Raw genomic sequence first — 27966 nt, forward strand, 5'->3', positions numbered from 1 at the left:
AGCACGTTGCAGTACTGTGGATCAGTGTGTATTACTACACAGCATGGCATAATATGGCCCACTTTTGTATAAATTGCATAATAGAAGGTCTGTAAAATGTGAGAAAGCCATGGAAATCTGGCTTCTTTGCAACATCTTTGTATATTTACCTCAATGACTTCACCTCTACTGACTCCCAGGACAGAACATACTATATCAGCAGTGTTTTAATAAACAAGTTTATACTTACTTCTGCACTCAGACGGAGGCCTTGACTATAAAGTTTGCGAAACATTAATGACAATGCAACGTTCAGATGATTAATGGTATTTATTTGTAAGCCAACAGCAGTGGGAAGCAGCACACATGTGAAGCAGCATCATGTGAAGCCATCATATAGATATTAATTAGAGGTGTAGATTAGCGCTCTTGCTTCACAGCAGTATTATTAGTTAGAGTCCAGATTATGAGGGCCTGTCTGCATAAAGTTTGCACGTTTTTCAACAGGTGCTCTGGTTTCCCCCGTAGTCCAAAACCTGAAGACTCAATTTCAATTACTTATAGATTTCGTGATATTGCAGGGAAAATGTGTTTGCCAAGTTGCCACATCATTCGCACGCCGAGTAAAATAAATCATGTCACAAATCAAAAATCTCTCTCCGATCGTAAAAGACATCAGCGGTCAATTGACAGAGAGTGAAACTCCAGCTGATCTCCGGTTGTCATGTGATTGTAGTCGGTTCCTGGGACTGGATTTCTCAACGCTCCCCTCATGAGCAGCAGGCTGACTTTGTGCTGCAGCACCCCCCAGCGGTGGAACCCTGGCCTTGCAGGCCGGGTCGACGAGCCAGCTCAAAGGGATCCACGACGCACGTCTGTGTAAACAGATCAACAAAAACACGTTCAGATTATGACCTCAGATGATCGCATAACAACTGTCTCTCTTCCAGGATTACTTTAAAGAATCATAAAACAAGTTTTTGTTGTTGTTTTTATTTAAAGTTTACACTATTAATATGACGCATTCTTTAAAACAAACAACCAATAAAACAGTTTTTCAATGTGTCTGTCTGCCGTGTAGCTTGAAGTCACGTCTGTCATACAGTGGTTGTTCACTGAAACCAGCATTTCACCGTATCGGTGTTTTCACGAGCAAGAACAAAGTGGTTTTTTATCACTATTATCACCAAAGTGCCGTGTTGATTAGAGAAAAGCATTTTGTACCCGATTTCTCTTCAGGTGGCAGTCCAAAGGGTAAAGACGTGGGACTGAAGCTGATAAGCCATTATAGCTATTAACTATAACTAATACGGCTTCTTTTTCGCGACCTCAGTAAAACTACGGCTTCCGGTTACCGTCACCGAGTCATTACAAGAGTTCATTTTATCGATTTCTTAAAAAGGTGCGACAGATTAATCTGATGTGTTTGTGCACAGATGAGCAGAGGAGCTGATAAGATGGCATTCCATGTGCAGAGAAGAGAACATTCCTCCCTGTTCAAGGTTCCCCAGCATGACTCCACAGTCTGGTTATGACTCCAAGACAGCTGCTTGACCTTGTGTGTGTGCATGTGTGCATATGTATGTTTGAGTGGGTATGCGAGTGTGAGAACATGCGGCCCGGTGCACACGAGTGTGTGTGTGTGTGTGAGAGAGAGAGAGAGAGAGAGAGAGAGAGAGAGAGAGAGAGAGAGAGAGAGAGAGCGTGCACAGTTTGACAGCAGGGCCCGATGGGTGTGTCACACGTTCAGCGGAGTCACCAGAAAACACACTGACCTCTAGTGCTACAAGAAAAATCAAACATTCTCCCCCCATCCACGACTGTGTGCAATGACACCCACCCCGGGTTTGTCTCCGCAGGGCTCACAGCCGCCCCCTGGTGGCTGGCAAGTGAAGCTGTCCGCAAATCTGGAGTTTGTCAGGATGCTGGCCATCCCTCCATCCACCTTCACCACTTCATTGGCCTACAAAACACACACACACACACATGTACACACACACCTGCCATTGTTAGCACAGAGTCCATGAACCAACTAGAAAGTTTCCCAGGCAGTATACACACACACACACACACACACACACACACACACACACACACACACACACACACACACACACACACACACACACACACACACACACACACACACACACACACACACACACACACACACACACACACACACACACACCTTGAAGGTAAGCTGGCAGTCGAAGTGGAAGCTGTCCTCCGCCCCTCTGATGCCCCCGTTATATATGGCCTGACAGGGTTTGGTGTTTCCTTTCGGGACCTTGAACAGGCGGTATGTGGCAGAAACAAACTTGAAGTCACCTGCGTTACACACAAGAGGAGAAAAAGAAAAGCCACAAACACACCAATGGTTGATTCCATATTCCAACATATATATTTAGTATGTCGAATAAAGTAGTATGGATGATGAGTTGATCGTATGAAGTATTGTATCATAGCAGCATGCATAAAACACTGAGGACAGCCAGTGTCTCAGTTTGTCCTCCTGTGGTCTCACACACAGGCCACGAGGACACATATTACCATTATAAAGTCAATTTAGCATATTAAACAGAGCAATAAAGTCCAAATCGCATCAACTATATTGTTATTTTAAAAGGCACTTTGATTGGAGAATGTGCAGCTGTGCAGTATCAAACACAAAATAACGAGTTAGAAATAAAAAAAAGCAAGCTGTCGAACCCAGAATGTTTTCCAGTTCCTTGTTGTCGATGGTGATGATCTGCGCCGTGACCAGCCTCGGGGCGCTGAAGCCCACCTCATCCGCCAGCTGCAGCAGATCCTTCCACCAGAGCGCTCCACTGATACACTCGCCTGCAAAAAAAAAAAAAAAAAAACGGAAAAAACAAACAAACAACCAAACCCATTGGGAAGTGTCACACATTGAGGCCGGAGTCTGAGACGTACCCCACAGCACTTTGTTGTTCTTCATCTCCTCTGTGAGCCGCGCGCTGCTGTAGACGTCGCTGAAGTACAGCTCCCCGCCGTCCTGTTGACAGTAAGGCACGCGGTGAATTACGGCGGGTGGATCAGCGCGGGGTGGCGATGCTGCAGTCGAGGAGCGGCGTTACCTTGAGAACGCCGTACGCTTCGCTCAACACCCGCTTCTTGTCCGGCGACAGGTTCACCACACAGTTGGAACTGCACAACAAAGAAAAGATTGAAAACGAGTGACGACGAAAAAAAGGGACGCTTCTACCCGCTTGGTGTTCGAGAGGTTTTCACTGCTGACCAAAGGTATATTCTGAATATTCTATTATTGGTAACAGCAAAATGGAAGAATGTTTAATTGACAGACTGTGGCGGGGAGGGAAGCAAAGACTGAGAAAAGTTTATCTTATGGAGAGAAAAAAAATGGCCGAATCACTGCAGATGAAAACAGAACGGCTGGAAAAATATTCGACAAGGTGAAAGAACTAGGATGTTGAGGTTGAACTTTAAGTTGGGGGGGGGACGGGTCCTGGAAGAACAGGAACTTCCTATTTTTGATCGTTCATTGATTTATTTCTATATTTATTCTCATGTCTGTCTCTCTTTATAATTAAATTGCATCATGTGCATCACAATGCAAATTTGCAACAATGTACATTTTGTATCACTGATCTTGTCTCAGATTGTGTTCTATGTTAAGCTGAAAAAAAAAAAAAGGAAATACAAAGTTCTAAAAAAAAGAAAAGAAAGAAAAACCAGCGAGGAGTCGCTTCGAGCCGACAACACGCAGGGAAACGTTCCAACGTCGTACATGATGATGTCGAACGAGTTCTTCTCCAGCCCCGCGGCGGTCAGGCTCTCGATGTAGCCCTGGACAAAGTCCACGTTGGGCTTCTGGAAGCCGAACTCCTTCATGTGATGATCCAAATACATCCTGGCCACTTTCAGCTGGAAGAGAACACATTGTGTGTTTAACAGGCAGTAAAGTACGGTGGCCTGGAGGGGCAAACCTCCACAAACTTCAGAAAACACTTACAAATAGAGAAACTACTTAAAAATACAAAATTATTATTTTATTATGTATTAGTATTTGGTAGTGTTTTCTCTATTCAGTAGTGTTTTGTGTATTTGGTAGTGTTTTTTTGTATTTGGTAGTTTTTTTGTATTTTGTAGTGTTTTTTGTATTTGGCAGTGTTTTTTGTATGTGGTAGTTTTTTGTATGTGGTAGTGTTTTTGTATGTGGTAGTTTTTTTGTATGTGGTAGTGCCTTTTTCTATTTGCAAGTGTTTTGTTGTATTTGGTAGTGTTTTTTTGTATTTGGTAGTTTTTTTGTATTTTGTAGTGTTTTTTGTATTTGGCAGTGTTTTTTGTATGTGGTAGTGTTTTTGTATGTGGTAGTTTTTTTGTATGTGGTAGTGCCTTTTTCTATTTGCAAGTGTTTTGTTGTATTTGGTAGTGTTTTTTTGTATTTGGCAGTGTTTTTTGTGTGTGGTAGTTTTTTTGTATGTGGTAGTGCTTTTTTCTGTTTGCAAGTGTTTTGTTGTATTTGGTAGTGTTTTCTGAAGTTTGCAGTGTTTTTACTTCCAGGCCACCGTAGTAAAGCCTCATCAGCTCCAATACTGTGAACGAGTGTCTTTCTATCATGTCGCACTTCACCGGGAGACAACAAGGAGTAAGTCCACGTTGTTTCTCCTCACAAGCTGAGACGATGGAAAGAGGAAACATTTGAGGCAAATATCAGGTTTTGAGTCAGTTTGACAAGCGAGAAGTTGTGAGTCAGAGCCTCTCCAGAACCACAGCGTCTGTATCTATGAAAAGTGGTCCAGGAGGGAAAAACCACAGGAGACTGAACCTCATCGCATTCAAATACAGAGGAGTGATATGTAAATAAGAGGTTTTTAGCTTATAAACTTTTAAAACGCTGTCACTTCAGAGCGAGTTGTTCACCGTCTGACGAGTCGACTGGCAGTACCTGGTCCTCAGTCATGTCGATACCCGTCACATGGCCGCTCTCGCCCACCAGCTGACTCAGCATATAGCAGTCCCTCCCACTGCCGCTGCCCAGGTCCAGTATCCTGCAGCCCTCCATGCATTCTGGCACCACGAGGCCACAGCCGTAGTACCTGCGTGGCGGGAGAAGCACCTGCACCTCAGTATCCCGCCGGGCGCGACACGGGAAGTGGAGGCACGACGAGCGAGAGGTCCGCTCACTTGGCGCTGACTTCGGGGTGGACCCGCTTCAGCGCCTGGCGAACGAAGGGCGGGGCGGGCGTGGCCGGGGTCATGCACACGTTGCTCTTCAGGTCCGAGGTGCTCTTCAGCACCTTGCTGTAATATTCCTGCTCGCACACAGGAAACAAGGCAGTTGCTGTTTAATGGAGAAATTTAATTCAGTTTTTTATTTTTTATTTTAATTAAATCCTCCAGAATAGAATTATTTCTATTTGCTAAATGCCACAATATAATGAGAGCAAGAGATTTTGTTTTATTATCATTGTGGCATTTTACAAATACAAACAAGAAATAATTTCTTATCTGTCTTTTCATACTGTACATATACAATTCCAGTTTAACTGTATATATATTTTTTTTTTTAATGGCTTTGTTGTTTGTTTATTTTTAAGTCTGCTTTGCAATCATACATTTCGATTAAAAAAAGGTGAACGTTTCCCGACACACTGGCAAACATCTCCGACGACTGAACACTTGTTTGGTTTTCTCAACACTTTTTTTTCTGGCTGCTGTTCAGATTTTAAATAAACAGGTTCAAGGTTCAATCGCTCACTCACTGTTATAAAACTGATTGTAATTTACCGTTTAGATTAGAAGGCAGTATCAGTAATAGCAAAGGGTTTTTTTTTTGTCGTTTTCACATTGTCATCCTGACTAGATTTTACAGGGACGCTCCATAAACATCTGGGTTTATTGAAGTTTAAATTCTGATTTCCTATCTTTAAAAAAAACAAAACAAAACAAAACAAGCACAGCATTTATGTTTTTTAAATTGTTTACAGGGAGCTGGAGCTGATTGTGGAGGATTTGAGTGAAGAGGAATAGAAAGAACTTCATTTATCCAGGCGGCAAATTCTTTGTATAGAGAGTAGGATTTTACACACACACACACACACACAATTTAGATTAAAAAAAACAACACACACACACACACACACACACAGGGAGAGCATGCATCCACCATCATCATCATCATCGTCATCATCAATGGTGGATTGAAGTCCTGACTTTACCTTCACGTCCACGTGGGTGCTGCTGTCGCAGAAACCTTTTGCACAGTTGCTAAAACAAAAACAAACACACACACACACACACACAACAGATGAATCATTAACTTTGTGGTCAGTTACTAGAACGACCTGCTGACTGACAGTCACACACGATGAAAGTTACGATGTGACACATTGTTTTTGTTTTGTGACGTTTTTTTGTTCGGAATCATTTGTATTCAGGCGTCGCTTGACCCTGACGTCACGTGACCCTGACGGTCCATAGGGTGGATCTTACCTGTTTTCATCAGCCATCCTGCAACCTGTCTGTGAAGCTCACCCACAGAGAGAGAGGGGGAGAGAGGGGGAGAGAGAGAGAGGGAGAGAGAGAGAGAGAGAGAGAGAGAGAGAGAGAGAGAGAGAGAGAGAGAGAGAGAGAGAGAGAGAAGTGGCTCCGCGGCGGCGGGGGCTCTTCCTGTTCCACAGCCGTGCGTCGGAGCTCCTGCGGCGAGCAGACGGAGGAGGAGAGTCCCGGTCACGGTCTGACTCGAAGTCGTGCTTCGATATTTACTGATTAACTTTTAAGGCAGAAGCCTGTGAGCAAACTCCTCCCTGCATCCGGGCAGCCTCTTCTTCTTGGCTTCTTTTTTTTTTTAATACTGAGTTATAATAAAGTCACGATGCATTACTGCCACCATGTGGAGCCTGAACCTCCTGAATCAGAGATATATACAGTACAGACCAAAAGTTTGGACACACCTTCTCATTCAAAGAGTTTTCTTTATTTTCATGACTATGAAAATTGTAGATTCACACTGAAGGCATCAAAACTATGAATGAACACATGTGGAATGATATACTTAACAAAAAAGTGTAAAACAACTGAAAATACGCCTTATATTCTAGGTTCTTCAAAGTAGCCACCTTTTGCTTTGATCACTGCTTCGCACACTCTGCATTCTCTTGATGAGCTTCAAGAGGTCGTCACCTGAAACGGTCTTCCAACAGTCTTGAAGGAGTTCCCAGAGATTCTTAGAACTTGTTGGCCCTTTTGCCTTCACTCTGCAGTCCAGCTCAGCCCAAACATCTGGATTGGGTTCAGGTCCGGTGACTGTGGAGGCCAGGTCATCTGGCGCAGCACCCCATCACTCTCCTTCTTGGTCAAATAGCCCTGACACAGCCTGGAGGTGTGTTTGAGGTCATTGTCCTCTTGAAAAATAAATGATGGTCCAACTAAACGGAAACCGGATGGAATAGCATGCCGCTGCAAGATGCTGTGGCGCCATGCTGGTTCAGTAGGCCTTCACTTTTGAATAAATCCCCAACAGTGTCACCAGCAAAGCCCCCCCACACCATCACACCTCCTCCTCCATGCTTCACGATGGGAACCAGGCATGTAGAGTCCATCCGTTCACCTTTTCTGCGTCACACAAAGACACGGTGGTTGGAACCAAAGATCTCAGATTTGGACTCATCAGACCAAAGCACAGATTTCTACTGGTCTAATGTCCATTCCTTGTGTTCTTTAGCCCAAACAAGTCTCTTCTGCTTGTTGCCTGTCCTTAGCAGTGGTTTCCTAGCAGCTATTCTTCCATGAAGGCCTGATTCACACAGTCTCCTCTTAACAGTTGTTCTAGAGACGTGTCTGCTGCTAGAACTCTGTGTGGCTTTGACCTGCTCTCTAATCTGAGCTGCTGTTAACCTGCCATTTCTGAGGCTGGTGACTCGGATGAACTTATCCTCCACAGCAGAGGTGACTCTTGGTCTTCCTTTCCTGGGCCGGTCCTCATGTGAGCCACTTTCTTTGTAGCGCTTGATGGTTTTTGCGACTGCACTTGGGGACACTTTCACAGTTTTCCCAATTTTTCGAACTGACTGACCTTCATTTCTTAAAGTAATGACGGCCACTCGTTTTTCTTTAGTTAGCTGCTTTTTTCTTGCCATAATACAAATTCTAACAGTCTATTCAGTGGGACTATCAGCTGTGTGTCCACCTGACTTCTGCACAACACAACTTATGGTCCCAACCCCATTAATAAGGCAAGAAATCCCACTTATTTAAACCTGACAGGGCTCACCTGTGAAGTGAAAACCATTTCAGGTGACGACCTCTTGAAGCTCATCAAGAGAATGCAGAGTGTGCGAAGCAGTAATCAGAGCAAAAGGTTGCGACTTTGAAGAAACTAGAATTTAAGGCGTATTTTCAGTTGTTTTGCACTTTTTTGTTAAGTACATATTTCCACATATGTTAATTCATAGTTTTGATGCCTTCAGTGTGAATCTACAATGTCAATAGTCATGAAAAGAAAGGAAACTCATTGAATGAGAAGGTGTGTCCAAACTTTTGGTCTGTACTGTATATGGAATCATATCTCTCTCTATATATATCATACTGTTGATACAACAGTTAATCACTGTCAGTTAGTTTTTCCACATTTCAGTACTCTTGCACATTTTCTTTAACAGAAAAATGCAGTAAAATGTAAAACAGTCAATGCTGTATGTGCCTTTATTTCTCGAAAAGAATACCATTTTTCAGAGTTAAATGTACTTACCGTGGTACTGATTACAATGAAATGCCGTAAAATTTATATCAAGTGACAATTTGCATTTATGTGGTGTAAAAAAAAAATCCTGTCAAATTGATGTATTAATGTGTTAAGAACAGGAATATGCTTAAATATTGACTACTATAAACACAATTTGCAAATATACACTATTGCTAAAAATACATTTTGTATTCGAAATGTTAAATACATAATGTAATGGAAAAATGTTGTAATATATACAGAGTGGCCGTCTCCCAACCAGGAGGTCGCATGTTGCAAATGGATATAAGAAAACAGCCACAGCCTCCGCTATTGTTCTTCTAATAAAACCAGCAAACAACAGTTAGTCAACTTCTGATTTCACTATTATTCTTCTATTTGTGCAACTCTAACTGTCATTTGCTTGGACTGTATGATTATTATTTAATATATATATTTTGAAAATAACTCTGAATAACTTTTAGAATTAAAACATGCACACATTTTGAAATGTTGGTGTCGCTAAATACAATAAGGTGATTAGGGCTCTGTCCACACGAGCCCAAACAATCTTTTCTCCCCGTCGTTCTCAAAAAGCTGCGCGTCCACATGGCACCGGTTCAGGAAATATCTACAACAGCGTCAAAACGACCTAAAAATAATGGAGTACATATGCAAGGTCTACAGGTGGTGCTAGAACTCAAAAATAGAGAAGAAGACATTCAGGGCATGTACATTAAGCTTCCTGTTGTAAACAAACAAACAAAACAACAACAAGACGACTCATTAAGTGAAGTGGAAAGGGTTTTGGGGTTGGAAATTTCTACATTCTGGATCTCAAGAAATGTTTGTCTGCACCTTGATATTTGCAGTAATTTCTAGAAATGATCACTGAATAAATTAGTAGTTTATACAATTCATACTGTTATTGGTCAAGTTAAAAAAAACAATAAAACAAAACAACATGAACGTCGTGGCACAAACTTTAGTACCTCCGGTAATTTCATGCACATTTTGAAGTTGACTTTTTTTTTTTTTTCTTTAAGGTTGAGCTGAAAATGCAAGTATGACACTTGATAACATTTTAAGTGCTGCTTTCAGGGAATAAATGTTCAACTCTCAGCAGTAATTCTAAGAAGCTTGATGAATACGGGCCCAGATCTCCAGCTATGCTAATGTGCTATTAATAGGAGCGAGTTCTGCAGGCCGGCTGGACTCCTTCTCCTGCACGACACTGTAACCTGAACTGCGGCTGTATCACTACTCTTCACAGAAACATTGAGATTCAGTATGAAGCTGAGATCTACAGTAATAACCACGTGGGGGAGGGTTTTATTCCGTGGCCGGCCTGAAAACAGGAAGTGTTATTTGTGAAATGTGTGTCAAAGCAATGAGGAAGGACCGTCTCTTAAGGAGTAATTTGATAAGATATTTTTAAACGCGTAACCTTTTCGCTCCGTTCTTTCAGCACATTTCAGCTGATGGGATAGCAGGTTTTATTTAGTTCAACCTTTAATCTTCCGTACCGGAGATGTCAAAACACGTGGCTCCTCTGACAGAGTCCAGTCGGGCAAATCGTACAAAAACGTATCTTTCAATCAGGAGAAAGTTGAGTCTTTTGTGCTTCTTCGTGCACCTCAAGCTGGAAAAGCGACAAACATGGAGCTTCAGCGGCGTCATAAACAAACCACAGACTGCACACAGTGTCTGAATCTCATGTTTATTGAACATACATCCATCTTGGGTGTAATAAATGGCTTATGATCAGAAACATTCAAAGACAAGGTGCAAAGCCGCACACACTCACAAAGAAAAGAAGGATTCTTTGGCAAAATGCCCCTGATCTTTACAGATTATTAACTGTACTGTTAGTCAAATGCACCCCTTCACACCACTTCGGTTTCTCAAGAGTTTTCCTTCTTTCTTTTCAACAAGAGTAATACCCACAATGGAAAAATAATAATAATAATAATCTGCAAGAATAAAGCTAATGATTTCATCAAAATTATGAAAAACAAGTATTTGGTTCATAAACATGTTACAGAATATTGTACACATTTTGAAAATATAAAGTGGTTTTGAGAAATTATAATCCCCATTAACTTTGAAAGGAATTAGCCAAAATGAAAACAAAATAAGAAGCTAATCTTTGCACTACATGTACCACGATAACATGTTTGATAAAGCGTCCACATAAAAAGCTCTTTAGAGTGTGTTCGACGGGTAAAATTCAGTCAGCTTAATACAGAAACTTCACATTCTACTTTTGCTTGTGCTGGAAACCGACGGGAACTCATCCACTACTGGAGGCTTTTAGGGTGCGAGTCTCTTGTGCTTAATCCAATTTGTAGTTCATATCATTAGTGGCACATTCATCATCATCATGTGCATTTAAAAAGTGATATTCAAACTCATTTTCTTGTCTCATCTTTGTTTCCAGGTTCACAGTGCAGCAGTTTCTTACTGAATCAAACCAGTTCACATCAGACGGACTGATGATAAAACCAGAACCGGTAAAGATGGCGGCTCCACCGTTCCTCCATCACTTTAACCCACCCTTTCAATGTTTTGGTTTCAGTTTCTTTGACGTCCTGCAGACATTTTCCGGTCATCGGGCTGTGAAAGCATGAATCTTCCCCCCTGGAGCCGAGTCGCAAGGTACAAGTTATGTGTATTGAAACCCACATTGTTAACGGCCATTCAGAGAGTCCGTCTGTTCTATAAAAATGCATCTAGTGAAAACATGAGGATACAAAACGTCTCACAGAGGTCCTCTCTGAAGCAGGGGGTGTCAAACATGCTCAAAACACGTCTCAGGGCTCAATGCGGCTGGAAGGGATGAGTTTACCAGGTTTAAAGGACAATGACTTTGGGTGGAAGAGGCAGGAGAGCAACTAGCTGCCTTAATGCTAACGAAGTAGCATGAACATGGAACCCAGACGGGGCGGGAGAGTTCCTGGAAACTGAGGAGACGAGACATTTGTCAACATTGGTCTGAGGCAGATACTCCAGGGGTTCAAATCTTTCTGCACCTGCAATGACTGGATTTTTTTTTTTAAATGAAACAATATTCAAACCAGAATTTAAAATATTTTTTGGGACATTTGACAGTTTTTTTTTCCCCCCCCCACAACCAGGAGGAGATATTTTCTTCAAAAAAAACCAAACTAAAAAGATCCATCGGGTCACGGTTGGTGAGTGTCGTTGCTGCAACGTGTGCTTGGTTGGACTTTTCCAGCTTCCTGCTGCGGTGGCGCGTCGTTTTACACAAACAAAAAGAGCTGTGAATATCTGACTTGTCCTTTTTAACTCCAACACACTGGACCTTTAGAAAAAAAAAAAAAAAAAAAAGGCCAGGAAGCCGAAGACAAACCAACAAATATGAAAATCCATTCAATCGCAGACTGCAAACATTCATGGTTTTGTAGTGTAAAGCTGGTGAAGGTGGAAAACCACATTAGTGACTGACACACGTTTGAGGTCTGGCGGCTGTAATCTCTAACAAGCTCAACATTCTTCTCGTTTTTTTTTGGTACCTGCCTTTATTCAGGACGTCTCAAAGCTTTTTTATATAATTCAGGAAAAGCTTTTCTTTTCTTCTTTGAGTAGGCACGTACAACAAACGTCTAAAAAGGCCTGTAAGGAAGTTGTTGCTGCGTTGCCGACCAACAACTCGCTGAGATCCATTTCTTCCAGATATGAAAACAAACCCTGATCACGTACTGCAATTTAAGACTAAATCATTTATAAAACTAAGTTTTATCTGTTGTGATCTAATCCCCCCCCCCGCGGAAATCTAAAGGTAATTAGCATATTGTGCAAAATAGGAACTGCCCATGTTAGGATTTGTTAATTCACTTCCGCGTCATTAGCAACACAGACAGACACAAGGCAGAGCGGCTCTTGATTCGCTGAAAAAGCACTTTAGCGCGAGTATAACGGGACGTCCCACCACGTCTTGTTCTGTTGTCCTTGTACAGTATCAGCTTGCATAAACACCCCCCCCCTGTGGTTTGCACAATGCAAAGTGTTCCCGCTGCGTCTTCGTTTTACCGCGCAGCTCGCCGCCTGGAGAGAGCCGCTTCACGCCGCCGCCGCCGCGTTCACGCCACGGCCTCGGCGATTCGCTCGTGGCTTATGAGCGGAACATGTGTGTGTGTATAAGTGTGTGTGTGTGTGTTTCTCAACTGCCACAGGCTGTGTGGGCGTGCAGAGCCCAAACAGAACGGCGGCTCCACAGGTTAAGGCCACTGCTCCGGTGCGGGGGAGGAGCACGTCGTCCCTCGCTCGCTGCTCCCACACGTCTCCTTCTGTTTTGTTTTTTTTCGTTTTTTTTTTTTACACGGACGCACACATTAAAACACTCAAGTTAGCATTTACACACGAAACGCCTGCTCCGACGCAAGTGCACTTCTGTCCTCCGCTGGCTTCAGCCCTGCGGCTCGGTGCTGGCGCCGACCGCTGGCCCCTCCTGCTCCGTGATGGTGTGGAGGAGGAGGCAGACGGGGGAGTGCGGACTCCCCGCCGGCGCGCGTCCGGACCGCCTCTCCGGCCCCCTCGGCGCCTGCTCCTCCTCCACCCCGATGGAAGCCCGATGGCCACAGCTGTCGCAGAAGTCGCCGGCCCCCTCTTCGTCCTGCTCCTCCTCCTCGTCCACCTCGCGACCCAGCAGGCTCTCCAGCTCCCTCAGCTCTTTGCCTTCCTGGCCCGTCCCTCCGGCGCCGCCGCCGCCGCCCCCCCGCGTGCCGCACACGCACACCTCGATCCCGGAGTCCCCCGTGAAGCGCCTCCTCCGTCCGCCGGGGAGCCGCTCCATATCCTCGGCGCCGCCCTCGGACAGGCCGAGGTCCTTCAGCAGGGCGTCCTTGCAGGACTCGTCCCCGCCGCCGCCGCTCCTCTTCTCCTGGCCGGTGAGTCCGTCTCTGCCGAGACCGTCTGACACCAGGATCACGCCCGAGTCTTGTGCCGTCGGCGTGGGCTTGTTGTCAGGCTTGGGCCTGAAGTCGAAGGCGGGGGGCTGCGGCTCCTCTAGACTGGGCCTGCAGCACAGACCGTCGGAGCTCGGGGCCGCCGGGGCCGACTGGCCGGCCGGACAGTGTCCTTCCTGCTGCTCGGGAGCCAGCGGACTCGTCACCACCGAGGATGGGCCTGTGTGTAAGGCACTGTAGGGAGGGGGAGGAGTCGGTGGCCGGTTGACCACCTCTTCGTAATCTGGCAGGAGGTAGTTCGGCAGAAACCCTGAGAGGAAAGACACAAAAACAGATGTGCATCAGTAAACACAATGGTGGAGGTTAGCCAAAGTGTCTCACTCGTAACAAATGTCACTGTGGCCTGGGTGGACGTCCCGCGCCAATTTTTCCAAACATTCCAAAAGCAGCAGGAGGACAAATGTGACAAAAAACACAGCCGATTTCTGGGTCAGAAGTGTGCCGAGGGCCACGGCAGTGCTGAGCGGGATGGTATCGCAACACTGGCACGGTGCCAAGAAAGCAATGCTGGCCGTTTCTTGAAAAGTGGGGCACGCAAACATGGAGGGTTCCGACGCTGCGTGAGACGGTGGATGGATCCGAGAGCAAACATCACATCTGAGCCACTGATCTGTTAAGTTATGCGGGTCAGTTCGAGCAAAAACTCCGGAGTTTTCTTATCGGCAACATGCTGTGCCAGCGGCGTTCAACCTGGAAGACACGCAAGATCAACTTTGAAGGGACTGGTAGCGGCGGTATTAACTGATTTCTATTGTAATGATTTATAATTGAGTTTGAACAAAATGCGTAACATAGAAATCGCAAAAGACTGACTAAACTGTGAGAAATAATGTCACCCTGCATTGTGAATTAATGCAAATTCAAACTGAAAACGCTTTCCAGTGTCTGCAACCTTCTGCAGTGGCTCATTGAAGCGTTCAAAAAATTATACATTAATAAACATTTGATCAGGTTTTGAGGTTTTAACCAGTCGGTTTAAAAGGGACTCTTATCTCTCGGCTAAAAAACAGCTTCTAAAAGATAACGAATATGGGGGAAAAAAAAAAATGGCTAAAACCACCGTAAATGGAGAAGAATGCCAGAACAGCTTAAAAAAAAATAAATCAGAAAGAACGAGAAAAAAAAAAAAAAAAAGCTTAAAAATGAGATGAAAACACGCACAACTTCTTTAAAGAAATCAAAGTGGTTAAAAACCTAAAAATTGTCGAAAAATTGCTTAAAAAACAAAAACAAAAAAAACGGAGAAGGGTGAAACTGCTAAAATCTGGTCCAAAAAAACCCAGCTGAAAATGTAATGCAACACATTTCCATCCTTTGTGAATGCATTTTATTTTGTACGCACATAAAAGCTCTACAGCAGGGATGTCAAACGTGCGGCCCGGGGGCCAGAACCGGCCCGCCATGTGATTTTTATTTTTTAAAGTATAAATATGAAAACTGACAGAGGCTGTTCTAAAAACACCAAATTGGCAAAAATAACATTGGTCAGAATTTGACCCCCGACATTAATGCGTCTGTGGAGGTCACATGACACAACACCTTTTACAATAAAACAATGAGGCCAACTTATGTGAAGTGATACTTTAGACACGTAAACTCAAAACAACTTCCAGATGGTGACAAATTGTTTTAATCCTGAATAAAATACGATTTCCAGATACAGGTGACTGAGGTTTTTTTTTTGGTTGCAAATATAATATCTGATTTACTTTAATATGTATATTTCAGAACAGACTGGCAAATTCTTGCAGCTACAAAAGGATCAAAAGAAGGAAAGACTTTGCATTTATTCATATCTGCAGTTTAACATGTGATGTTTGACTTGTTGGGCCTCCAGAGGTCAGACTAGGTGGATGTGGCCCCTCAACTGAAATGAGTTTGACATCTCTGCTCTACATTAAACGTTTCTAGCTGCCGCAGCCTCATTCTGAAGAAGTGAACTTGCTTTGTGGCTCCACGTAAATTTGTCTTGGTGAAAAGTGACAAAAACGTAGCGCTGTCAGGGAGAAAACCCTGATTTCCAGCGCCGCCGCGTTCAGTCGGAAAACATGCACTTGTTGACCTTGTAGACGTGGGTGTGGCACGCCGGCGCACAAAAATAACCATCTGGTGACGCTCCCCTTTTATTAAAAGACACTCGATGACAGTGTGCGAGTGTCAAAAAGTGCGAGGTGGAGAACGTTTGGCTCTCCCCGTCCACTATGTGCCACCTCACTCATGTATTACCTCCAGTCACGCATTACCTGGCGCCGGCGCCCCAGACGGGCAAGTGGGACGGCAGGTGCAATTAATTCGTCCAGTCGGGGGGAAAACGGAGGGCAAACTCCACGACGGCGGACGGAGCCCGATGGGCCGAGGAGCAGCGGCGAATCGTGTGGAGGAGCGAGGTCACAGTAAACCTTGAAACGTGGGCTTGTCAGAGTGGGTTTTTGTTCTGACTTGTTTAAATCTGGAGGTCATGTGATCTAGCAGACTGTATATATATATATAGACACATGCTGGTGCTGATGGTGTTTTTCACTAATTTAACTTTACTGCGGAAATAAATTTACAGGTTTTGGAGGAACATATCGCCTGCAAGGTTTTGTTTTGTGTGTGTAGAGAAGCAAGAATCGAAATTAATTTCTAGCTTTGTCCACTTAAATGACATGGTTTTGTGTTTAGCTTTAAAGTCCTAGTGAAATGAAAATTTGACCTCCAAAACACTCAGGCTGTCACTTCTAGGATCCTTTTTATGCTAACTGGCCCAAGGGTAAAATGTTAAAACACGGCAAACTGCAACAAAATAGCCGATAAACAGTGGTTTTTCCGTTGCTGGGCGGAGCTTCTGACAATAATAGAGTGACATCACTAGTTGTGCACACGCCCAAGCTGTGTTTACATTATGGAGGATCAGAGTTTTGACAACAAAGAGGCTGAATTTAACAATATTTCATCATCATCATCATCATTTCAAACCCAGTGATTGATGAAGAAGACACAGAAGGTGGTTCTGCCATCGGTGACCCCGTCTGGAACATGTTTGAGGAAGCAGAAGACGCTTCGTCCTCCATTTGTCCTCGTCTCCTCAGCAGCCGCCAGTTTTCACCTTTGAGGCTTTGAGGCGTTCTGACTTTTGGCAGAACGACCGGCTTCCTGGATCATGTCGAAGCGCTTTTGCCACTGCGCGGAATCACCGAAGATGAGTCCAGGTATTACTTGATCGTCTACTAGCCGCGCGAGCTAACGGCTAGCCGCTCCCGCCGCCTGTGCTCCTTTTCTCCTCTCTCGGTCTCTTCCAGGCTCAATCTTTCGTCAAGGCTCAAAAAACGCCGACTATAACTTCAAAACACTGTTAAACTTGGATATTTAAGAGGGAAACAAGCCGATATAAACACAATTGATCGAGATCTGCACAACTCTTGACGTCATGCTCATAAAGAAGGATTCCCCCGACTTCCTCGGCTGGAGATTCAAAATTAAAATAACTTTGTTCTACGACAACCGTGGTGGGGCAGAGTCGGAGGAACCTTACAAGTAGTAGCCCAACTATCGTTTTTTGCAAAGTAGTGTTTTACATTTCATTAGGCCTTTAAAGTAACATGTTAGTCAATTTCAACCAGAGAACCGTCTTTTCAGAACACGAACTTACTTCAAAACCAAACTTCTGGACGTATTACACAGCGGAGTGGCTTCAAACGAGAGACCACGCCTGGGATTCAAAACCAATGAATATAAGCCTCACTTCTAGCTCCCCTCCACATTGTGCCTCTGCGCTTCAAGGGCTAGCAGACCTGCGAGTGTGTGTTTCGCTCTTACTGAAGTAGAAGGGCACAGACGGGTAGTTGTGTGCTTCGTGGTAGGCGATGAGGTTGATCTCGTGCTGCCGCTGTTGCTGCTGCAGCCGGTGTTTGGTGCGCCGGTGGTGGCACACGCAGCAGCAGCTCAGGATGAAGATGATCGCCCACACCAGCCAAAACCCTGAAACCAGGAGGACAAACCAGAAAGAAAGAAATCACTCCCATTCACACGTACAAAATAAACACGTGGGGGAATAATTGGATTAAACTGGGGAAAACATGTTTCCCAGTGTCCGTGTGCTGATGTAACACAAAGCGCCCGCTGCTAACATAACAGAACGCTGCAGATCAAATACTGCCAACATCTGGTTCCAACACAGCCGAGCATCAACATGCTTGCACTCTGTGTGCATCCATATTCCGCACTTTATGCCAAGGAATGGACTTGACGGTCACGGAGAGGTCCAGGTCTGATCGCAGGACTTCACCCTGAGAGATCGGTCCGCTTGTGCAGCAGAAACACATTTTAATTCAAAGCAGTGGCAAATATTTTGCTCCTACTTTGCAACAGCATAAATACCAAAGAGAGAAAGAAAATAGGAAAAACAATGCAAAAATTGTAACCGTTTGTAAATTGTATCTATTATTGTGTTTGTGTGTGTGTGTTTGCATTACAAAAATAAATAACAGCGCCCACTAGTGGCCCAACATGAAAAAATACATCATTTTCAGCATTTCTAGGTAAATGTACATTGTTTTGGTTTTTTTTAAATGTTAATCTTTGTGTATACGGGGCCTTTTGGTCACTGGTTACTTCTGCTGTGAGGGTACTGGGATGTGGGGATGAAATAACTTAACTTCACAGCCGCGTGAGCAACAGACACTATTCTATCAGACGCCGCTTCAACATCTGCAGCATTTTGCACATCTGTTGGATCATCTCTACTAAACAGGTGCACCATGGAGCTTTAGGAGCCTGTGACCACAATACCTCATAATCCATTCCTTTGCCACTTTTGACACAAAATGCCTCAAATGAAGCTCCAGTTTTTGGAGATGCTCCGGCTGAGCTGTCTGGCAAGCACAATTTTTTTTAAATTTATTTTTAATCCATACACCATTGTTACTGCTAAATACACCGAGGACTAAATGTTCACTTGCGGCCAAATATGCCAGGGATCATAATGTTTTGGCTGATTGGTGCGTGATGCAGCATGCAGGCCTGATTCTGTACACGGAGCCATTTGTAGAACTGGTCTATCAAGACTTCAGTTGAAACACAGATGGGGACATCAGATGTAAACGGACCGCCGGTACGTCACGACAGAAAAATGTGCGGAACTTCACTTGGAGGTCGACTGTGAGAGACAGTCTGGAAATGAATGAGGAAAAAAAACAAAACAAAACAAAATAAAAAAACTCTGCTGCGCTGAATGACAGGACTCAAAATGCAACAGGTTTGGGAGTGAGACAGTAAATCATGTCATCCATGTAGCGAAGACATACGCTGTAATCTGACGAAGTCAACAATTGAACCTGTTCAACTTCTTAATAACCAGCTGAAGAAAGGACTGGAGTGGAGCTCTCTGCAGCGCCACAGCAAAGGTTATTCACGTACGACTTTTAACTCTTTCGCTCCGTGGAACTTATTGCACAGCCTCTTCATTTGGTACACTTGTAATAAACCGAGCTCCAGTAGAGAGCCGTCGTTCAGAGTGTCTGTGTGTAATGACCAAACGGTTGTTTACCCTGCAGAGCGGCTCGGTCTGTGATTTCACCTGACACACGAGGCAAGGAATGCAGATAATGAAAGTGCACAAAAAAAGGTTAAAAAAGAAAGAAAGACATTTGTGCAATTCATGGCATTATTCACATTGCGACACAAAGTCATGTTGGACTTCATGTCTGGCAGAAGCTTTGCATGCCGCCAGTCCTTACAGGTAACCAGGTTTCCCTGAACACTTCATCACTGTCATCATCCACTCAAACTGCTCCGTCGGGTTCAAGGTGTCGTCTGAATTGTTGCCCGTGGCGTTGCTCCCGACTGTACCACGCCAGCGAGAGAACACAGTGTGAAGACACACTGACACAGCCTTTCAGGTCATGCCACTTCATCTGCTCCTCCGGAGCCTCAGACGTCAACGACTGCGCCCGAAAGCTTCCCGACGACAACAACGCAGCTTGGCGGATCGCCCAACGAGAGGCATCGCATCATCGCTTCAGGTCATAATACACGTAATCAGAGATGGATTAGTGAGGAGATAATCGCAGCGGCTTAATTAACGGCAGCAGAGTGGGGGCGTGGTCACGCCGGGTCAAGGAGGAGACTTACACCAGAGTTCATAGTAGTAACTGCAGCACTGGGACTCTCCGCAGCAGTGTCCCGACTCGCAGATGTAGCTCTGGTTGTTAACGCCTTCACAGTGCAGCAGGCTCTGCAAAGACAAGGGGAAAACAAAGAGGAAAACATGGGAGTTATCATGGGTACAGGACGGCAGCAACAGTCCCTGAACCAAGTTTCTGGTGTATTTATAGCTCGAATGTGCCTGGTAGACATGGCAGGGGTTGTTTTTCCACATAGATGGGCACAAGAATGCACGAAAATCAGCAGATAAAGTGACAGGATAGAAAAGTGTCCTCAACAATAGCACGGCCTCAAGTGATCACGGACAAGCTGATCATTTGAGAAGCGCCACAGTTAAAAGGTGACGTGTGTTATACGATGTGATACGATGAGTATCTTTAGCAGGATGGATGCTGCTGCACACAAATCAGGTCAAACGAAAGGAAGATTTGAAATTTTCACTGCCACTGTGTGAGTTAAACCGCTGGATGCAGAGGAAAAGATAAAACAGGTTGGAGTTCCATATATTTTCATTCATTTTGTACAGATTAGAAATGATACAGTATTTAACGTAGGACTGCTGTAATGCAACTTTTTCACTTTCGATCTCTCTCGACTGTTTTTAATCTTTACTTTTCATCCTATCACAGAATAATGTTCCACAAGTAGGTTGTGAGAAAATTTGAGCCATTTGTCGTGAACCAATGTTTACTTTTTAACAGCAGCATTGAATATTTTGATCACACATTTTAAATAGTCTCTGCCAATGTTGGTTTCCTTAAGGGAACCAGCGCTTTGTGTGTTTTTTGTTTTTTTAGAGGTTTTATGACGATGGACGTATTAAACCGATACCGTATTGATCCGTCCATGTTCGTGTTCTGAATAGAGCTCGGATTGTACTTTTGTCACACCACCTCTAACCAAAGTACTAGCGTATTCATGGAACAACTTAATCTTTTTCAAAGCAGACACCTTAAAGTTGCCCGAAGTTACGTGAAATCACTTTAATTGACCGAATTCCGTCTGCTTTCATTCATTCTCATCTGCTTGTTCTGTAAAAACGGTTTGATCGAGGATCAGGTGTCACATCTAACGGCCCGAGTTCATTCTCAAACCTGTTCTACGTAGTGTGGTATGTAGCCTGTGCTCACTGGAAGTCAGCAAGCAAACCTGTCTGTACAGCGACTCCCCACAAGGCACAGAAGAAAGGGGGACAGCGACGAGCAGCTGCAGAGAGCACGACTCAGCAAAGCTGCTGTTTCCTTATGGGAATGTCTCAAAAACCAAGGATTTACATAATTGCTGTTAATGAGTAGTAAAGCTGCCCTGTAGTTAAATTGTAAAGAATTAGGATCATAAGACTAAACCGGCTTCATGCTTTCATTGGGAGCTTCAACTTTCAACTGCTACACATCGATGGGCAATAAACAACAGTTAAGCAATTATCACTCCGATCAGTGCAGCAAGTTTCCAATCCAGCAGTCTGTGTGCCGTTTCATCTGAAACACTCATGACTCTGTAACACGTTTCAAACCCCTCAGAGAGGCTTACCAGATAACTCAACATGGCAACGTTATCTCGAATGTTTCATTCTGCATTTCATTAAAAAAAAAAGCAACATTCTAAATGAAACAAATCTCTCCAGATTACCGGCGCAGGCTCCAGATTGAAAGACATGATGTAGAGTCCAGGTGAGCCCCCATGAGCCATTATCCCATCGAACGATGGTCAAAGAGCTCTCTGCGCACACACGACAAGGATTGCTTGACGGAAATTTCCAAGCAGCAGTGGAGAGCGCGCTTCGAGCTGCTGAAGGATAACAAGGTGCACAGAGTGAGAGGAGGTGTGTGTAAAGTGTGTGGCGGAGCAGAGAACCACATGAAGAAAGCCAGCCGGACGCAGGGCGGTAACACAGGAATGATTCGTCACATGTGGCGCGACAAGTCAGCACAAAGCAGGCCGCCGACATCAAGACCTGTTTTTTGGATCAGCAGCTGTTTCTGCCTCATTAAGTAAAAAATAAATAAATAAATGAATAAATCTCTTCGCAGGCGGACGAAGACAAACTTGACCTTCTGTCCCTCAGATTTGCTTGTAATCAGTTGAAGTTACTCTCCTCTGTACACTTTGTACTCTGCATGTTGGCACTTTTTTTTTGCTGTGAAATACACAAAAAAAAAACGTGCGTTTGCTATTTTCTGAACAACAGGCTGAAGAACCAGTACAAAAAAAAAAAGCTTTTACACACACACACACACACACACACACACACACACACACACACACACACGCACACGCACACTAGTGCCGTCAAAAAAAACACGTTCATTTCACTTTAAAATGTTTCCCGACGGCTTCGTGAGAAAGTGAAAGTCATTAGCTTTACTTTGTAAAGCCGACTTTAACGACCGCAGAAGTAGTTCTGCAGCAAAACAGCAGGTTGCCATGTTGGCTGACCAGTAGCCACCACACTGCTAAAGCTGGAGGAAACATCTATTGAGTGCACCGGCAATATAAGCGGCAACCCACCAAATTTAAAAAGGAAAAAAAGAAAAAGAAATGTCGGGAGTTGCGTGATGCACCTGAACGCATCACCCACATAATGGCATGAAGCTTGTTAACCTTTGAAAAGCCGAGTCGTGAGCAGGGTTCAACGCATGCAAAAAATAAATAAAAAATAGCAGCTTATCTTGCAGGTACTTGCATTCACGCAAAGCTAAAAGGACATTATAAAAATAGCCTTTGAATATAAATATAGTCTCAGTGTGTTGAGTCGACATTACGTCCGTGGTTTTCCCTGAAGAAATATCCATTACAAGCTTCAGTCTTCAGGAGAAAAACATTGCGATTAATTACAGAAAATTGTGCAATTAATTAGTTAACTCGGTGTCTCACATACACTTTGTATGGAACATTTTTTTCTGCAGCATAATGGGAATTTATTCAGAAACGATTACCCAATTTGTTCAAAAGAATCGGAGCAACATATTCCTCACGTGTTTGATGTACTTTTTGTGTCCGTGCTCCTAACAGTGGCGGACTAGTTACGAGCAGGGAAAAAAACCCCATAACAAATAAATAATAATAATAATAATAATAATAATAGCACTAAATGGCTGCCTACGACAGTAATCCTTACGCCTTGCATTAAGGCAAGCGCAAGAACTAGCGTGTTGCCTGCTGCTGAAAAGGTAAAGTGATGCCACATATTTGAAGTAAAAAGACATTTCTAAGATCACAGAGTATTTATTTACTAATCCTCACATGCAGACAGCGACCGGGCAAAGAATCTGGACGGACTCGATTTCGCCCGTCTCATTGTCTCAATCCACCCGCTCAGCACCAGATTAAGGCCAGATTGAGTTACCAGCCTCTGAAATGATTGGTATGTCAGAAAATAATCAACCTCAATAATGAGGAGCTGCTGAAAACACAAGTTCAAACCTCCTCAGTCCTACTAATCCACTGAGCACAGCCTGCAGGTCTTCGCCTCCTCTACAGACGAGGACTTTTCTGGCCACTTGTTCGTCGAGATGGTGACAAGCAAGAACTGCTGATACATTTGAACAACGACTAATGGCGACAAGCCTCACAAACAACGATTCCCCCTCCAAATAAGAACAAATAATACGTTTGCGGCTCAATCTTTCTAACGTAACATCACTTCTCCAACATAGTGCTCATTCGCAGTCGTCTACCACATCATCACCTGGATTTCTCACTCTGCAGGTACTCAGCCGGGCAATACCATTAATAAACACGTCTCATTGTTCAAGCGTGCAAACAGATTAGAATGTTTTGTGGCGTTCCTCGAACGTTCAGGGTCTTAAGATGTGCCCAAGCCCGTCACAGTTCCTCCAGTTAAGACAAACCTTGATACTGCATTCGTGCTCCAGAGGTCCTGTGCAAATACTTTCTGCGACGAAACCAAAACATTAAGAAAACACTCGGGCAAAATCTAGAGCCGGGCATTTTTTTTTTTTTTTTATTGTCCCAGGAAACATTGTGGGCATTCAGGGCCACGGTCAATGACTATCTTGAGATTTTAAATGCTGCTGAAGCATTTTGTGCAGTAGGTTTGCTCTGGGCCGGGGTAATCAGATTACAAATATTCCAGTAAGATCCTGAACTCTTGGCCTTCAGAAAAGTTTAGTGGAAGCAGGTCTTTGACGGCCACCACTGAGCAAGGGGCAGGAGACCTCCAACTCCTTTTGGTCAGAGAAAGACAATCATAAACAATCACACTGATGTTTAGTCAGTCTGCAACTGAAAGAGTGGATGTTTGTGTCGTCAGAAGAAAAGTGGGATCACCCGGACCTGGAGAACCTGGAGGTTCAGACTCCAATCATGGCTTTTGTGGAGATGCAGTACTAACCCACTGTACATCAACACAGAAATACTGTTTCAAGTCAAATGTTTGGTATTACATCACATAAACCGAAAATGAAAGCATCACCTCTGAGTTCTTTCCTCTTGTGGCTCTTCTAAGTACGTGTGAAAAAAACTGCATCAGTGTTTAAACACGCCACAGTGACAAAAGTTCAACTTGGTGAGAAATTAACTTCTTTTTTTTTTTCTTTTTTTTTAACGAGATAAGATTAATTTTAAAATGACGCCTGCACACTGGTTTAACAGTTCAGAACCTTGGCTTTCACTCAAACTGCTGGTATTTTCTATACCTCCTTTCAGCCTCGACGTCTGCCACTTCATGAACGCTCATATAATTTGACTTGAGGTGAGACAGAGGTCAGGAATTAAGTAAATCATCACAATGTTTACATGGTAGTTAAAAAAAAACTTTCAGTCCGACGAGGACCAGCACGGCCAGACGACGTTACCGAAGGTCGGTCCGCATGTATACAGAGCAGTCAGACGAGATGGTGAGCTCAGCACCAAATCCTGAGCTGGAAGTCAAAAAGTAAACACGAGCTCAAACAGAAGAATCCTGCTGACTGTAAATAAAGAGGGAAAACTACTCGGGGCTCGGCTGTGGACGGATACGTCGTGAACTGAGGTCGAGATGGTTTGAACATTATTCCAACAATAAATCAATTACACCCTCGTGCAAGTATACCGGGACAAACAAAGGCAATATTCCCGGTATGATTAATTTTGACTGGGTTAACCTGCAAAAGACGTGTCTGATAATGTGGTGGCAGTGGTTCGCCCCACCGCCTCGCGGGTTTGAGTCTGGGCTTCGGGCCATTCGGTGCAGAGATTCTATGTTCTTCCAGTGACTGACGACACGTGGAAAGGTTGATCGCCGACTCAAAGTTGCCTGTGTGAAAGTGTGCGCAAGTCCCCATTTGACCTACGATGGACCTATAAGCATAACTTTACAACCCCGTGGTTCGTGCACGTATCCATGTGCTGATAACCAATGCAGATAAAGCGTGTGACACCACGTGTGAACAGTCGTGTCGAGGAGAGAAACTCCCACTGGAGCCTGTGTCCTCGTATCACCGGCTCCTGAGCCTGCAGAGCAGAGGGACTTCAGCCGACCTTGCCTGCGCAAACGAAACGGCCAAACTCTGCGGTGACGTCAACAATGCAATAAAAATAACCACTTCGTGACGCGGGTGTTGGTATTTCGGTTCCACATCCAATTGTGATGCATTCTTGAACCAAACAAATCCATCTGGGAAATTGCACAATGTAGTTTCCGCATCGTTTCAGGCATGGCTGCAGAAATAAAAACTGCTGGATGAACGATAATTCCTCATGAAGCGACTCTGTGGTTTCACACTTATCGAGGCCCTCAATGGTTTTTATTCATGTTGGCTTTAAAAACGCTGGGTTCTGCCTGTTCAGTGCTTCACCGGTTTGTGTGGATCTCATCGCCCAAAGCATGACCTCAACTTTTAATGTCAACCGTCATAATGAACCTGAATAGTTGCTGTTTTACAAATCTCCTCTATCTCAAGAGATGAGATGACAGGAAAACTGCAGAAACAGCATTTTTGCATTACATTTAGTTGTAAACACTTCTTTCCTTTGTGATTGTATTGTTTAATTCATTTTCTTTTTATACATTTCCTTGCTGCAGTAAAGTGTATTGCAAATAAAGTTGCTTTGCTTTTTTTACTAAGACGTTAATCAGCCCCCCTGTGTACAAAAGGACTTCACAATGAGCCGCATGAGCAATACAACACACAGACGGATTATTGGACAATGTTTCCAGAAAGACAGTGGCAATTACACACTATAAAAAAGTTGACATTCAGGTTTCGTGTCTCCGTGAACTGAGCCCTTAAGTTGAACGTTGCTACATTTAGTCTCTGTGTTAATTCATTACTTAGTATTGCAACACCTGATCAGTAAACTTATGATGACTAATGTGTGATATATGAATACACTATGCATATTGCTTGTATAAAAGCTTCGCTCTTCGTAAGCAATGAATCTGAAAGCTTAAACCATGTCCATACACAACTAGCAAACATTGTTATGTTGCTAGTACATCTAAATTTAAATTCAAAAGGTGTTGCAGTTGTAATGTCAAAACATACTGACATGCATGTCATTTCATCCAGTGCATCCTGTGAACATTCTAAGTTTGCACTTGTCTATTCTAAATAGCTAATTCAACGAATAACTGCTCTTTACAATGATATCGGAAGTAACTTATCAGGATCAATGGGGGATAATGTCAACAATATGCTTTTTTTTTTTTTAAGGTATTCTTACATCAAATACCAACTCGCTTTCAGGCAAATCCAAGTATCTAAAATCATCAGATGGTCTAAACCAGGGCTGTCAAACACATTTTAGTTCAGGAGCCACATAAAGCGCAATTTCATCTTGAGAGGGTAAAATAGTGCCATAATAACCTTTAAATCTCGTCTCTTTGTGGTGGAAATCTCTACATTTTCACAAAATTCATTCAATTAGAATCAGAATCTCAACATAAAGCCAATTTTAATGAAACCTTCTGGTCCAAAATACATTGAAATGTCCCCAAAAAAATCTTTAGCCGCACTTAAAAAAAAAAAAAAAAAAAAAAAGTTTTCTTTGAAAGTCGAACAATTTGCTTGGTGGTTCGGACGGATTGACGTCTCTTACGGGCCACTTTTAGCACCCCTGATCTAAACACTGGATCTTCCAGGAAGTTATTTCCCCCTTGTCGACACACAGAAACTGATTGCTGGACAATATTTCTACATCTGAAAACTTTTTTAATCTGTTCACACATAAATACAGGAGTCAGGATTTATTTCTTGAACTGTAATATTGTCCCCGTTTTCGGGCATTTGTACCCGATGTCAGATTAAAGTATGAGATGACCTGGAGAGAGGCTCTACTGAGATTAAATGATCATCTTGTCAACACACTGACAACAACACGGATTACGAAACGGAGTTGAGAGCAAGTTACCAGGCTACTTTCTGTTTTGTCTCCGCTTGTTTTGACTCCAGGAGTCTCACCGGGACAAGCGGCGTCTCCTGGTTTGTTGTTTATACACCTCCTTTCTGGGCTAAAATGTCAAGAGTTTGACCATAAACAGGTCGGAGGAGGGACGGCGGAGCGGAGTCGAGCAGGAGGCCCCGGGTGGAGAGTCTCCTCCTCGGCTCCGCCGCTACGTTAGCTCGGGCGGCTAGCCCCAGCGGAGCCCGCACGGCTAAATCCTCCGTGACAACAAACGGCGAGCGACAAACAGTAAAAATATCGAACGACGGCGGCGGAACCACGCCGGGTCGTTGGCGGAGAGTTCCGTGAATTCAGCCGGGAGAGTGCGTGTTTTTGCGGAGTTTGGCTAACTTTTAGCCGCGGGACCAGCTAGCACCCGCCGCTCCCGTGTTTGTTGACGGTTCTTACCCGGTCCGCGGCGGACTCGGTGGGGGTGACGGAGCCGACGGCGTGCAGGAACAATCCCATGTTAACACCCCGACACACGCCTCGCATTCCTCCGAGAAGCGGGCAAGACCACGTAGAAACGCCGTGGCTGACGCGACTTGCGCCCGACGCTGCTCACTCGCTGGTCGGCCGCGGTATGCGCCGCCTCCTCTGCGTCCAGGACATTTCACCCGGGGGGAAGCCGCCGCCGCCGCCGCTGCCGCTGCCGCCGCTGGTTGCCGGCGGAGGCACGGGCGCATACAGCTGTTACACAAGCCGCTCCTCCGGTGCAGGAACGCCGCCTGGGTCAGCTGGGTGTGGCGTGGTCACCTC

General features: G+C 44.2%; 2 protein-coding genes across 2 annotated transcripts; both read right to left on the bottom strand.

Annotated features, from left to right (window-relative positions):
* Positions 1-294: 294 nt before the first annotated feature.
* Positions 295-6789, bottom strand: as3mt (arsenite methyltransferase). The gene is made up of 11 exons (XM_080494336.1): positions 6460-6789; positions 6186-6234; positions 5152-5279; positions 4913-5063; positions 3752-3888; positions 3081-3150; positions 2917-2998; positions 2692-2823; positions 2171-2310; positions 1820-1942; positions 295-854 (listed from the first exon to the last, which is right to left on the bottom strand). Exons 1-11 carry the CDS (start codon positions 6474-6476, stop codon positions 750-752), a joined length of 1134 nt encoding a protein of 377 aa, XP_080350462.1. The 5' UTR covers positions 6477-6789; the 3' UTR covers positions 295-749.
* A 3606-nt stretch (positions 6790-10395) lies between these two features.
* Positions 10396-27963, bottom strand: wbp1lb (WW domain binding protein 1-like b). The gene is made up of 4 exons (XM_080494228.1): positions 27616-27963; positions 19789-19891; positions 17476-17637; positions 10396-13927 (listed from the first exon to the last, which is right to left on the bottom strand). The coding sequence occupies exons 1-4, from the start codon at positions 27700-27702 to the stop codon at positions 13119-13121; spliced, it is 1161 nt and encodes a 386-aa protein (XP_080350354.1). The 5' UTR covers positions 27703-27963; the 3' UTR covers positions 10396-13118.
* Between the last annotated feature and the right edge of the window lie 3 nt (positions 27964-27966).

The sequence above is a fragment of the Blennius ocellaris genome, assembly GCF_963422515.1.
Source record: "Blennius ocellaris genome assembly, chromosome: 3".
NCBI lineage: Eukaryota > Metazoa > Chordata > Actinopteri > Blenniiformes > Blenniidae > Blennius > Blennius ocellaris.

Coding starts and splice junctions, on each gene's coding strand:
- as3mt (XM_080494336.1), bottom strand. Junction 5,064..5,151: donor CACCCCGAAGTCAGCGCCAA/GTGAGCGGACCT, acceptor CCCGCCACGCAG/GTACTACGGCTGTGGCCTCG. Junction 1,943..2,170: donor ACTGCCAGCTTACCTTCAAG/GTGTGTGTGTGT, acceptor TGTGTTTTGTAG/GCCAATGAAGTGGTGAAGGT.
- wbp1lb (XM_080494228.1), bottom strand. CDS start 27,702: ATGCGAGGCGTGTGTCGGGGTGTTAACATGGGATTGTTCCTGCACGCC. Junction 17,638..19,788: donor TTACTACTATGAACTCTGGT/GTAAGTCTCCTC, acceptor TCCTGGTTTCAG/GGTTTTGGCTGGTGTGGGCG. Junction 13,928..17,475: donor GTCTGTGCCCTTCTACTTCA/GTAAGAGCGAAA, acceptor CTTTCCTCTCAG/GGTTTCTGCCGAACTACCTC.